This window comes from Ostrinia nubilalis, chromosome 3, assembly GCF_963855985.1.
Source record: "Ostrinia nubilalis chromosome 3, ilOstNubi1.1, whole genome shotgun sequence".
Lineage (NCBI taxonomy): Eukaryota > Metazoa > Arthropoda > Insecta > Lepidoptera > Crambidae > Ostrinia > Ostrinia nubilalis.
The window spans coordinates 13,678,624-13,693,927 of record NC_087090.1 but is presented as its reverse complement, the minus strand read 5'-3'; the positions used below and the strand labels follow the sequence as shown (position 1 = coordinate 13,693,927).

The window sequence follows — 15,304 nt, the reverse complement described above, 5'->3', positions numbered from 1 at the left end:
ATAAAGTACACGAATTCCATTCTGTCGTCTAAACATAAACGAGCTTGTTTTGTCATAATAGCTATAATTATACATGACAGTTATGTGGCTTAAACAATTATATCATCCGTTCCAACTAGCATTAGAAGAACAATAGCTAAAATTCTACAAACTCGTACCACAGCTCGTACGCTGATGATATTTTAATTGCATCGCGGTTAATGTAAATCTTTTGTCCTCAGGTCGACATCACCGTTATCAACTCGACGCAGTCCACGAATTTTGAAATTATAGAGAGGAACACCGATCATTGTATCCATGAGAAGTGTACTACCCACGTTTCGATAAAAACGGAGGCTGATTTTTGTTCGGCGAACAGTGGGAAGTACGAGTTTCTGAACGTGAAGGTCAAGGTAGAGAATGTGACTGGGGAAGCCAGGATAAAATACCACGTACCCTGCGCGTGTAAGTGTTCAGACAATGCGGAGAAAGACTCGAAAATCTGTGGCGGCAAGGGTGATTACGCGTGCGGCGTCTGCAAGTGCCATAAAGGATGGTAAGTCCCGATTAGTGATACTGAGGCTGGATTGCACCATTTTACTTCTTCTTCTTCATTTGTTGATGGCGATGGACTTGTGTTTTATCGCCACTGGGGGCACACTGTTCCGCCAATGTCACGTGAAAACAGTAACTATAACATTAACCGGTGTTTTTGACAGAATTTTGACGTTTGTTAAAGTCAAAGTAAGATGGTGCAACTCAGCCTAAGTTTAATATGCATAAACAATTAAGTCAGTAGTTCAGTAACACCTTAATTTAAATACAATTAAGACTTGAACTAGATCTAACTTTCCTTTTATTACTCAGCAAAAATATGTCTCGATTTTTGTGTAAAGAAGCAGATAACTTACAGACTGATTGCTTTAACTTATAAGCTTTCTGTTCCTAAGAGCACCGAGTCACAGTTGCATGTTTTATTAATTAGACACTCAAGAGGCTTCATAAATAAATACCGATGAGAAACGTCGTGTTTTTCCATTGGCTCAACTACTAACCCAGTAAAGAGCCATTAGTAGCTAGTCGATGCAAGCGCAGAACAAAAACAGCTCTGTACAGTCGGCCTCAATCAAGAAGCCTTTTCTCTTAATGGCCGTCATATTAAAAACGCCAATTCAATGACAGATGCGATTCATCTGTTTCTAGAGAAAGCTTGGACCCATATTACAGAACGTTACTCGATTTTATGGCAAATTATTGGATCAAAACAGACGAATTTTTTACGAGTGCTTTGAAAAACCTATTGATTACTCAAGTTTTTTTTACTAATTTACTACAATTTAGAAATTGCTGCTTAATTTGTGTCAAAACTGGCAATAGAACATCGTCGTTATTTGCTTTGTTGAAATCTTGTAAAAAGAGATTCGCGCATGATTGGGTAGAGTTTTGTAATACGGGTCTTGGATCTAACTTTACAAATGGCTTTTTGTAGATAACGTTCCAATAGTGTCATGTTCCGCTACTTTAAATGTTCAAATGATGATTAAACAATTTGTGAACTCATTTAAGACCATTAATTTGTCAGTTTTGTTTCTTGAACCTAATAACGATGTTCACAGACTTTCAATCCATTATTTGTATGATACATTCATAATTAATGTATAAACTTGTGACTTATCGGGTTTAAATTCACCGCTATAAACTACGAAACGTGACGTGAAATTAAAACAATGTTATGCCAAAAGTTACGAGTATCGCAGGGCAGCGGATATTATGATGTATTATTAGATGGTAATCGGTCTCGTATAGAGCAGGAAATCCTTGCTTTATTAGTTGCCTGTTGTGATATTGATCGTCCTAATTATGATAAGTGGACCTAATAAACCTTTTCAAGAATACCCGTGCGTAATTGGACATTCAAATAAAAGTGTATAATTTCAATCATAAGCCTACATTCATGAGACGCAATACGAATTGAGAACTTACCTACACATTTTTCATAGATTAAAATTTAATTATATTTTTCACAGGTCCGGCAAATACTGCGATGTCCCACCAGTATGCGACAATCGGCGAGGAGATCTACAGTGCACCAATTCTTACAGCGACGTAAGTTTTAATCCTCATACAAAATAAAACAAAACACTATCAATCAAACACTTGTCATGCCAAACTAAACTGTATCTCTACCAGGTGGAATGCTCAGGCAACGGCTACTGCGGCCCTTGCGACGCCTGCATCTGTTTCGACGACCGGGAGGGCTCGCAGTACTTCCAAAAAGACAACGCCTGCGCTGATCTGTGCATGATCATCAACTATAATTACGAGCTGTGCCTCCATGACAAGCCTGAGGGGAAATGCCAAGACCATTTGAACATAGACCCTTACAACAAGACGCGTGCATCAGAAACCGATGAGATGAACAGAAAGGTCTGGGTCCAGTGCCAAGATCTGCTCGACGGCTGCAACATCAAGTACCTGGCTATGAGGGACGCTAACGATGAATTACACGTGATGAAGATCAACTCCTGCAATGGCGTTCAGGACTCATTCGTCACTGGAAATGTCAACAGTGAGTACCTGTTACCAAACTTTTGCATTCCGTTTTAGCACATAAATATTTGTTTGGTATTTCCAGGGTCACAAACCCACTACTTCAACGAAATATAGTCTCAAAATTATTGACCATAAACGCTATAATATTGCTATTGCGATGAACATCCAAATCAAAAATGTAAACTAAGTTTACACAGATGGCTTCGGTCTATTTGTGTGACATTCGCTAGTCGCTACATACACGTAACCGCTCTCCATCTGCTCGAAGTTTGTTTGTTTTTATTCTAAGCAAATATGGCTCCTTTCTACTGTATCGTGCAGCAAAAGTTCTGTTCGTCATGTATTCTGAGGTCATCTTAACTCATGTTTTCAATCGAACGACGACAAGCCAAAGGCGGTGCGTCACCAGGCCGTCTGCTTCGTCGCTTACCGCAAATTATCTATCATAAATATTAACATAGTTATTTACTTTTTACTTCACTCACATAACCGATTATCTCCACCTTAATGCCACACATAGAAAAAACTTATGTGTTACCTACCTACCTCAAAAACATTCCATGATTGTAACAAAAAATATCTCATATTGACACGGTGAAGTCCACCTTTGACTGAAAAGCTCACCCGGTAGGTACTGTCTTGTACAAACAGTACAATCCGTAGTTAGCTTAACCAATAGGTACTCAAATCGCATCGATTAGCATCAGTAAGTTAGTTTTTTCCAATTTATGACGATGAATGTACAATATGGTTGTAAAATAGTAATAATAATTCACAGTAACTCTACCAACCGTGCTGGGAGTGATTGCCATCGTAGCTGCGGCGACAGCGGTGGCGGGCTACATGGTGTGGAAGGCAAAGAACGCGCCGGTTCCTTTGGCTGCTTCTCACTACCAGGAGCTTGAAGGTCCTGAGAACAGCGCCGGAATCAACCCCTTGTACAAAGCACCCACGTCTTCTTACAACAATCCGCTGTGGAAGGGCGCCGCCAAAGTCTAGTCCTGGTAAGTTTAAATTGAACCTTATTTCATAGCACTTATGATTTATTGTGTGAGAAATGTGTGGTAGAGTAATGTTTTTAAACAAAGATATAAGTGAATCAAAACAATTAACACAGATGTTTTGGTGTAAGACGTGACCGTGACTTAACCCCTGTAGATAACAATAATTGATGAGCTACTGTTTAGAATTAAGATAATAATATAGACAATATAAAAATTAGGTCTGATATCATAAAGTTCCACATTTTGCACAAGATAGTTCCTGCGTAAAGTTCCGTAAACATTAAATGCGAAACAAGACGAGCTTTCATACAAGATTGCGTCCATATCTGCAATGAAACGCATAGTTGATTTATGGGTTTGTGATAGTTGTCGTTCTTTATCATATTCCTCACCTCAACCGGTCTAATTCACATAAAAACTTAACCGGTCTGACAGGCCACGCTTATAGTTTTTATTAATATATTTTATGGCGCATTTAATTGAGATTATATCAGGAAAAAGAGGAAACAAAAGAAATTCCCTCTTAATAAGTCAAAATAATTTATTTCCTCGCGTTATCGAGTTCACTCGATCTCAGTGCGGTGGTCGTATCGCAAGATAACCTTGCAGTTTTATACTGGTCAGTTATACACTTATATAGCGATAATGTCAGCCCGTTCACTATTTACAGTTACCTTTTCTCCTTAACACATAATAACCGCAGTGTTCGTCTGTCTATTTTATTGTTTATGAGTCTTCAGAGACGACTTTAAAGACTGAAAACAATACCTTCTTATAATAACTTATTACGTTAATTAGCTGTGTAATAATACTAGCTTAACTTGTTATGTAGAGTCACTTAAACAGTTTTAGTTAGTTTGTATGAAAAGAACTCAATTGGAATGGAGCATTAAGAGAGTAAGTTGATTTACTTGCGAATTTTAATTGTATACTACATATTATAAAAGTAAGTCCCCATTAATTGCAACAAAGTAACAGCCTAAAGCTATCGTCGGAATTGCAAAATTAACTGCAGCCAAGGTAACACGGTACAGTAAATGTTTCAGAGAAATATTATGTATCACAAATCGGATATTTTGTTCTTTACTTCTAATTATCTATCAGTTGACTTGTCGTTCATAATATGGAATAGCGTCCCAGGGGTTAACGAAAAAGTAAGAACCTGCTAAGTGGTTGGTACAACGTAATAACAAACACAATTTAAAAAAGAAACTTTTGGAACACTGTTTCTAGATAAAAAGAAACATATTTTTTCCAAGAAATACACAGAACTACACATTCTTCCAAAATATGATCTCTCCAACTCTATCGAAGAGTTATAGACAGACTGTATCAGAATTGCTATTATCGTACATTATCCTTTGAGGCACACCTAATGAGGTCACCAAGTAAGTGGTCAGGGTACATCGATTGGATGGACAATGATTTGCCATTGACACAAATTGAATTAATATAAGTGCTACTCGTATTATAGCCAAAGTAAGTGCACTTAATCATCTCCGAAAAGATATTTCGACTGGGCTGAGTGTGTTTTCACTAGTGAGCGCGTTTAAAAAAATTTATGAAAATATTAGTTTTTGAAAGTTTCCCGCTAGGGGCGCTGTACAATCCGTCATACATTTAATGTCATTTTTTGACGCGGTCACTAGTGAGCGCGTTTAATAAAGACTCACACTAGGCCCTCACAGTAAAATTTAACAAGTTCTAAACATGTAAATGAGTACTGCTGAGCATAAAATTCATTACTAGGTAATCGTCTTCAAATTATCCGAGATGAGCATAAAAAGACGATAAGACGCATTATCATGCGATTAAATCTCATTAAACAGATCTTATCTTTACCGTCTCCAAGGCTGTAAAATGTTCGCCTATTTACAAAATCTACAACGAAAAACACATTTTGCAAAATCAGAAGAGGCCTGGCGTTCATTAAATTACATTTTCCGTCTATTCTATGTTTTCTTTGGTCACTTTTATGAACTTAAATGCCGCCTTTTCAAAATTCATTTGAATCTGCATCTAATAAATTGAAACAATCTTGAAGAATCTCTTAGTAGAGCTAAGTTTTTCATGCAAGTGATTTTACTGAGCAAATCTCCGGAAAAATTCAAACTGGTTAAAGAAAACATTTAAATATAATATTAAATGTTCTTTTAATTGCCCTTTGACCGAAAATGATTAATGCCGCAGACGCAAAGATAGCAAGTTACGTGTAAATCAATTTATAAAGCATTATAAATCAATTGACCGCATGTGACGCTAATATGCTGATAAAACATGTTACTATAGGAAGTAGGTGTTGGTAATAAATCATGAAATGTAGTAAGCTTAGTGTAACGTAATAAACAGTTGTAAAAAGTAGCTAGTTAATATTAGAATAGAGTCTAAAATACGAAAATAAATTACACGTAGGTATCAATAGTTTACATACATCCTGTATACAGATAATGCCCCACAATAGTATCTATGTATAGAGAATCCATTGGCCAACTGAAGGATTCCGAGCCTACTATTGCGAAGTATTGAATAATGATGTTAAGACGCGTTGTAAGTGTAGTTAGTACCAAGGTGATTGATAATGCTGCAAGTTAGGTAATACGTTAGCTTTATAGGCCTTAGGGTATACATTTTAGTGCAATAAATCACCTCGAAGTAAAGAAAAACATCTTTACAACGCTATTGACCATAAAATATTTATCCGATTTTCACTCGTGAAAACTCTATTATAATGTGTTCGATTTCACTATGTTAATCTCTACATTAAGGCCCTTTATATGTAGTTTATACAATGCTTTTGCAGCGATATGCTAAGCGATTCGCTCTAGATGCAGCATCAATCAATATAGTCAAACATGCGTTTGTATCGCTGCAAAAAGTAGCAGCGTTTATAAAGCCTTACGCAAGAATTGTCCCCCTAATAAATGCTCTGAAATATGTACTTTAATTGCTGATGAAATGTCAGATATCAACGCACATTTCCGGAGCCCACACGTTTCGTGAATACGTCTAAGTACCTACCTCCTACCTTCTCATCTGTGTTTACGAGCTAAGCTTTCTCCCTCCTTCCACTAAGTGATATATAAGTACTCGTACATATGTATAAGTGAACATAACCTATTCTTGAACGGATCACAAGCTTAGAATCGATACCCAAATCGATATATTGATATTATGTTGTCTGTAACATTACCGTGAAGAGAGACATCACGGTTTAAAACCTTGAATTAGTAGTGTGCGAGTACACTTGAAAAAAAGCTTTTGCCAGGTATACCAATCAATAAATGATTTGGAGTTAACAGTAGCAGGTATTTCTAGTTTTCTCAAGTATAGTTTTAGTTAAAATTCCGATCGATATTAATATCTAATTAATATTTTAAACAAACACATTAATAATTTCAGTTACCCCATTTTTATTTATACATAACCAATTAACAATTACCACAACCACATACCAACACCACGCAGATACCGAACAATTAATTGCGATTTAAGCATATAAGCTGCAAACTCGTAATCATTGTGCATTGCTTGTTTTATTAATTACAACTTAAATAATCACTATCCAACAGCTTTTGAAGTGTAGTAAAGTTGTATTTAATTATTTAACACGATCCCTCTAAGTAACTATAATTTCGTTCTACCGTCAGCGTAAAAGACATTAACTTAATCATTAATTTAGTTAGGGATAAAAAAAGTTCCTAGCAAGCATAACCATATCTTTTTTTGACAAATAAAACACTTATTGTGAATACAATTTAAAAAAATATATAAATTAGTTCCTTAAATGATTCACTAAAAGCTCAAAACATTTGTCATAGAAATCGTCACACAGTCATATGAATACCATGATGAGGAAAACTCGAGGTTACGTATTAACTTCAGATTTAAGTAAAGCCCTTTGTTTACTTCTAATACTTTACCTACTCGTAGCGATAACTTAAAAAAACTAACCGCAACTTCGAAGCATTTGTTACATCGTAATAAAGCCATCCGTCCAGTGGGAGTATAAAGCTGTAGTAGTAAATTTCTATAATTTATGGGGTTTATTTTCTCTAAAGTTTAAAATTCTATCTACCCAGTATCTTACCTACTTAACAGAAACAGTGGCCTTCACACCACTGCACTGTTGCGTCGACCTCTCACGATCTCAACATAATATTTTAGCACCTTTCGGAAACGGAAATAATACAAATGACTACTTGGAAGTAATTACTGTAGTAATAACTATGAGCTGTCTTCAGAATCGCAAAATAGTTCCCTAACAATAAACAAGTAGGTAAAGCGAGAAAGTCTGGATACCTTTCGAAAAAGGCCAGCTTTTAACAGTTAGGTAACTACATTTTTAGCAAAGGATGCGCCTAATCTTTGACTAAATACGGTTTTTGAAGATTTTATAACTCTTACGATTATTATGTTTTTCTATCACCACGTTATTCAGTTTTCATCAGCGACTTCCAGCAGCATGCTAGAACTGATAGTCTAGTCACAAAGCTTTACTGTAAAGTTTAGCTCTCAAACTAATCTCAGATTTAATATAAAACCTAAGCGGATTTTATTTTAATTTACTATTTGTTCCTGGATTATGTTTACTTTATCAGCATAAAAATAACGGAACTTCTATGGAAATTCCTCTATAAGTGATCACGTACAAGTAACATATTATTTAAATCCTGTATAACCTTTTATGCAGAATCTTTATTCCGTGATTCAAACTTGTCGGTAATCGTAAGCCGCGTCGTAGCAACGGTAAGCAATTTTATAAATTGCAGAATTAGGTTAATCTAATCACGATGCAGGATAGGTTCGACATAATTTATTGAATAATCTTCTCATATGAAATTACAGCGTTCCACAAATTGGCGAAATTATCGTTGGTTTGATTATCTGTAGAATAAATATCGGCACTTAAAACGTAGAGTTTACTCGTGGCTCTTATTGGTTCAACAAAATCCTTATATGAGGTTCCATACAAATTAATACTTTACACACACATACATTTTTCACTTGGTTTTTAGATAATAACGAACGTAATGGGTCTATCACTGAGTAACCTATAGGTTCGAACTTAGCCACTAGAACTCACAATTTTTCCGTTCACTGACATTGGGGTCAAGTCGATATGACGAATAATTCGGTGCAATTCTATATTATTTACCTACTTGCTTGGCATTGTGCTTACTTACGTATTTAGTAATTACGTGCGTATAATATGTTATTAAGATTAAACTATAATCTTCAATGTTCCTAGTACAGCCATGCATGCGTCTCACTCTGTCGAAAATGATATTACTTGAATTCATAATTTTCATATTTATTGCCATATTGTGCAAGGTTTTTACCTGTAGGTGCCAGAAATGTGTTATTTCTTCCTGAAAGTACTTTAATTATATGTTTTATGGCAAATAAAGATAAGAAACTGTGGAAATCCTTGGGGTAGGCCTTTGCCCAGCAGTAGATGGCACTAGCTTGAAACGAACGAACTTTTTAATAGGCTATCTTGACTCTACATTATCAACGCGCTTCATAGTTATAGTTAAGTACAATATGATAAGATCATAACCAATGTCATGAACTCATGACAAAGACGAAGTTAGTATTTTTCAAGTGACTAATAACTTTTTATTTAATGTCACGAAATCAAGCATTACCGAAGTGTGTCCGGCGCGCGCGCATAAGTGGTCCGTTGAACTCGGACACCTTTATTCATTAGCATGTTTACGGCCTGCAGTTGTTTATTTTGGATGCCTTGCGAGGTTCTGAAGGACGACTCATTCCACTGCACTCAGTTGCAGGAAAAGAAATACCGAAAATATCAAAAATTGTTGCAAAAAATGCCTGCTATCCATTGACGGCATAGTCAATGCACTATGGAATTTCATGCATGTTTCTAAAAATGTTAATGATTCAAATAGAAATGTTATGGGTACTTACATAAACGTGGTTTTTCGAGCAAACTCAATCCTAATTTTGTTGTTTGATAACCGGCTCCCATAATTTTATAAGAATTGAAAGAGTAGGTGTTTAGAGATTATTTTTTCGTGTTATAAGTCTCAGCACGTGTTCTTAATATACGATAATGCGCCATAAAATAATATAAACTACTTTCAAAGGCAGGGTCCATAACCAATATATTTTATTGCGCTCTAATAAAGTCGAAAGTCTGTCATTTCACGTTTTCACTTCTTCTATCCATTGTGGTTTTAGATAAACCAATAATTTTTACTCTTCGTTTTATGTAGTTTGCGTAAGTCTACAGCAGTAGCATTATGGAACATTAGGTTGAAGACCGTGTTGTTTTTTATTTTCTATGAGAATTCCCATGGTGCCTCATTGCTTACAATTCAACGACATTAGAAAATATGTTTTTTCCACATATTCACTGTACATTATGTAAACAATGACATGTGCATGACAAATTGTTTGTAATGCATGGGAAAGGTATTGGTTAGATCATCCAGTGGGAGTATTTACAATATGAGTAGCTGGTCACTATTGATAGTAATATTCGTTTTCCTTATTGGTATTTTTTACAAAATCAATGTCAATACCAAACGCGATCACGATATTATAAATATGAATGTGTATTTAGGTGTGCTTCTCTAACATTTGCACAGAGTAACTAATAATGGATACCTATAGAGTATAAATGACAAGGGCTAGACTATATTTTACTCCTACGGGGACTTTTCAGTGTAGGCATAGCCGCGGATCTAGGCAGTTGAGTCAAGCAAACGGTAAATACCTATTAGAAGTGATTTGCGGTTTCAGGCTGAAAATCATATACTCATTCAATTGTGGTTAAAAACATTATGCAACATTAACAATCGAAACTGAAAAGCTCATACTTAATTATTTTATAGGTATCTATAATAGGTTACAAGTTTTAAAGCTCTAACCGGCAGACGTACAAAAACCAGTTGAATGTTAACATTAATACCAGTATACGAACAGTACAGTTATTTGGCATGACGTAGCGCTTGCAAATGCGAGTCGAGGTCACAATCATCAGCGCCGTGGGTTCCTGTGCGAGTCATCAACCTACTGAACATACGTAATGAGCCAAACTGCCCGCCACCATTCATAGTAGAGCAATTTAGAGATTTCCCACATCCTTATTTGAGAAAAGATGGCACCAATTGCGTAATAATTATTGAGACATCACAACAATAAGCCACCTCAGAACGCTTCCGTGGTTTACCTCATTCAGACTTCCTTCATTCAATACCTTGTATTGCATTGCATACCTAATAAGTCAAATGTTCTGCCTTTGTGACATACTCACATTGAACTGTATGTAAAAAAAATGAAAATAAGCGCACACTTCATCACGGTAATCACTTACCATCAGGTGATCCGTCTGCTCGTTTGCCTCCTGTCACATAAAAAAAAACTTCGGTCCTTCATTCCTTTGTGAAATAAAGTAACCAAAACGCACTAAACCAAATCCAAGCTCGACTTCAAAGAGAAAGAAGAAGCCATTTTATTTAAAAGTATCAAACAAGTTATATCATTTGATCTCGCAAATGAAGCCGTGAAATGTTTACATAATCATACGTGCTCAAAAGCGCGGATTGTTTGGGCTAATTACCGGCAGATGCGCGCGATGCGCCGGCGCATGCACCACATTCGGCTTCCACGAATGCTGACCGACGTGACGTGCTTGGGGTTGCGAAAGATTGTCGGTATTTTTAATTAAGAATGTTTACATCGATTGTTACGAGTAGAACAACCTTTATAGAACCAGATAATCTGAATAGACGATGGTTACTTACTTTCTCTTGTTTTATTTGTGTTTTATATTTTTCATTGGTAACAAAAACAAGCTATAAAACTTCATGTCACCATGTATCTATCTATTTAATCTATTCATCGACTAATATTAGAAATGGATTTGATATTTCAGAGAATCCAATATAAGGTAGAAATTAGAGTCGTAAATTTTATCGTTCTAATTAAGTTTGTCGTTAACTCTACAATTTCTTAACTCTACGGAGCTGCGTTTGTGGTTTGACCTCATTCAACGCCATAAGTTACAAGCAAGCCAGTTTTTAAAAACCGTTCACGACATTGAGCGTTATGGAATATTGCTTTACATTAATAGTTCCCGAGTTAGCATATAAAACGATTTCTGTTGACGCCTATAACCCTGATTATGGGATGGTTTAATAGAGTCATTTATTGGAATAATTCCATATTCCAGTTTTATGTAAAAGGCATTATTGCTTTGAGGAATTTTTAAGTTTACCTAAATCCCCATGTAAAATTAATGGCTCTATGAAGAAACAGTTTTGTATTGCCTTTACCCGATATTTAGAGTATGTAACTTTGAGACTAATCGCTATATTTGAATGTTTTTGCCAAGTTAATGTATCAAACCGTCATCTGAACAATACTTTTAACTCTATTGAGCTCCATTCTCAGTAATGAATGATACACGAAGCACCCAGACAAAAGTTATATCGGAAAGTGCTTAAATTAACTGTCTCGTACTGTCTACACATAAATAAAAGAATGTAGACTATCTTTTTTATTCATTTACCACTTGTGGCCAGCGAAACAGGCCAGTCCGCACGTCACAGTTGCGTACGTGATCTCGCACTCGATGCGATACTTCTCGTGGCATGCACTGTAATTTTATATGACAGGGAATTTACACTAACCGGTCTCAAGTGAAATTATTGCAAAAAATATTAACCGTATTGATACAGCTGAGCTTTATGTACAAAACAGTTATTATTTCATTAAAATACTCGTAATATCGTTACCGTCTACCCAATGTTTTGTTACTTTGTTAAATTAAGTAATCTTTCTTTCAAAATACAAATTGATATGAATATAATGCGCTCTACAAAATACAATTTCAAAATATTTTTCAGTATAAGTAACTTAAGCTTTAGCTTCGAATTTAGGTAGGTACTTGACTATTTTACTAAAGTCCAACAGGTATAATAAAGACTGAAAAGTGAAAACTATCGGTAATGTCTATGTTAATAATATGGTTAAGAATAACTGATTTGGGGCGATATCTATCACGGGTTGTCAGCAGATTCTTTCACAACGCTCCTCCTTCCTCAGATAGCCATCAAGTACCATTCATTCCATGCGAATTATGCGATCTTACTACGATTACCCTTCCACGCCTTAATTTGCACCGAGCGGACTATCGGACTTCGTGCGTCCACTGTTAACGACATGCAACTACTTTTACAGACAAAATTGACCATGCTACCTATTTTAGAACCAATGAGTCCTTAGTGAAATCTGATAAGGCATACTTGATATTAAACTTAGCGATGTAGAACTAATAAACGGAAACACCCCGGGCAATACCTTTTAAACGGTAATAAATTATAGCTCACGCGGTTTTATAATATTCAGAAATTATAAATAATTAGATTGCAATTTACAACTTGCGATGTGGATACATTTGCGATATAGAATTAAATTAAATTCCAATCTAGTGACCATGAAAGTTCTGACACGTTTTGTTTTCTCGATTACTCATTGTTTCTCAATCATACCTAATATTAAAACTAGCATTTTCCTACGACTCTACACTCACTGCAATTTACTTGTTCTTCACCAAGGGCGTGCAAAGCCTATCTGCCAATTGCTAATTGGTGTATCAGTGATGAAATTCAGTGGTTTAAATGTTGTGTCTACTGCCTAGTTTTAACATAAAAGTAAACCGTCCATCTGCTTTCAACTGGGGTTGTCTAAGTTTAAGTAACGTTAACTTACGAGTATCACTCATGGTGGGTGTTTTGTAATAATAAACATATAGTATTAATGTTAATTAACATATTATTGTATCCTCAGCAAGTATTTAATAAAATTGGAAAACAATTTGAAACTGCGTCACATAATTTTGATTTAAGGAAAACCACATAAGATTAATAAATAACCTCATTGAGTTAATTATTTAAATAACAATTCTGGTAATAAACAAAGACTTGGTCTATTGTTTAGCTAATGCTCATACATAAAGGGTAGGTCACGTCAAGAAAGTAAAGTGGAAGACCTCATTTCTAAAAACACAACCCTGAACTTAATAAAAAAATATAATAACTAACTAATTACTAAACCAGTGCCTACTTTGTTTATTCCAATACATGTTTTTATCAAAGAACATTGATTGATTACTCACTGTTTTATTGAATTGACGCGATCTGCTATTCCTGTCTGTTCGCTGTGTCATTTGTTGTGCCTTATAAGAATAAATTATATTTTTATCGTAGAGGTAGTTAGTTAATCGAAGAAAACATAGACCGTCGCGCCGTTGTTCATATACGTCTACCTAATGCCCGCGGTAATATTAGGTAACTTATACTAAAACAATTTGCTATGAGTATGAGTAACGATAAAGTAAATAAATCAATACATATTACTACCAATTACCAACTTGTTATTTACGTTTTATGTGAACTGATCAGAAGACTTGGTAGTTGACGCATCGCGCGTCATGGGGCAAATGGATCATCATTCATAAAAAGCTATAATTTTACAAATAACCTAATAAGTAGGTGCAAGCTAACATAACAGGAAAATAAATCGAGACACTTGAAGACGCCAGACCGTCAGACGTGTTTTTAACGTTTCATAAAGGTACCACTTATATCTACAGCTGTAAAAACACACAGCTTCTGGACCGCCTGGATGTTTTAGAACCATTTAAATAATCTGTCTTACCTACTAAAAATGGCACGATAACAAAAACTCTCTCTCTTACAAAATTTATTTTAGGAGAGAATACTTATTGAATCAGAATAAGATAATTATTTGAGTCCACTAATTGGAAACTCGTGTAGCCTACGTTTATCTATTCGGAGCTGCATCTTAATTATTCTTTCGTCACGGACCACATTATACGCATTCGTAGCAGAACTGGTCCGGGCACTGGATGAGTAACTCCTTGGATCATCTCGGTCGGGCTATCGCGGGCTTGTACGATCAATAATAACAGCCATTATGCACCGAGATAGTAATCGGCTTCATAACGTTATTTCTGCTGGATCAGTGTTAAGAATAGTGACATTGAACCATTTTATGTACGAAGATCTTATTTTTAGCTTTGGTGGATTCTTTCGTTGAATATAACGAACAAATTACTGACTCTTGCTGTAAGTAGCTACAAAAATGACTCTACCAAACATGTATTTAACAAAATATGATAATCTTTTCTACTTAAAAGCATTTTCAGGTTGCTCTAGCTAGCGATTTAAGAGTCATTACGTGACCCATAACAAGCCACTAAGTGCACACACATGTTGTTATGCCCTGATGTCATTATCACGCTGTTGGCCGAGCTCAAATATTTGAGCCCAGTTTAGTGCGGGGCACAAGGGGCACGAGCAGCGGCTCGATTGCCGATAACGGGTCAAGACCCTCGCAGGACGTCTATAAAGGACATGTCTGTACATCTGCCCGCTGCATAACTCCCAGTCTAATGATCTACGGTTATTCAATCATTTTATAGCTTTCCATAAGGCATGTCTGTGCGACAGAATATGAGACATTTCATACAATCATCATTCCTTGTCCACCGGAGCTTACGTTTTCGACTCAATTAAAAATAGAGCGACTCTTTCAAGATGCTGACAATGAGATTATAATTGCAGAATATTGGATTTACCACACTGCGTCAATATCAAAAGATTTTCCCTAGTACAAAGTGGAAGTGGGACACTTAAGGTATTTTTATAGCCGCCGTAAATCTTGCTCAAGGTGTAACCATAAGTCCAGCTAAGTCGCCCATTAGATCGGCGAGC

The 15,304-nt window shown here is 35.8% G+C and overlaps 1 protein-coding gene across 1 annotated transcript in view; it reads left to right on the top strand.

The window, feature by feature from the left end:
* The window catches only part of LOC135088004 (integrin beta pat-3-like), a 40,443-nt gene that overhangs the window by 21,442 nt on the left and 3,697 nt on the right, over window positions 1-15,304 (top strand). The window contains exons 3-6 of the mRNA XM_063982884.1: window positions 222-535; window positions 2,007-2,085; window positions 2,170-2,548; window positions 3,311-3,536. Of these exons, the coding sequence (XP_063838954.1) occupies window positions 222-535; window positions 2,007-2,085; window positions 2,170-2,548; window positions 3,311-3,531 (993 nt within the window). The 3' untranslated portion in view covers window positions 3,532-3,536. The remainder of the gene's footprint in view (window positions 1-221; window positions 536-2,006; window positions 2,086-2,169; window positions 2,549-3,310; window positions 3,537-15,304) is intronic.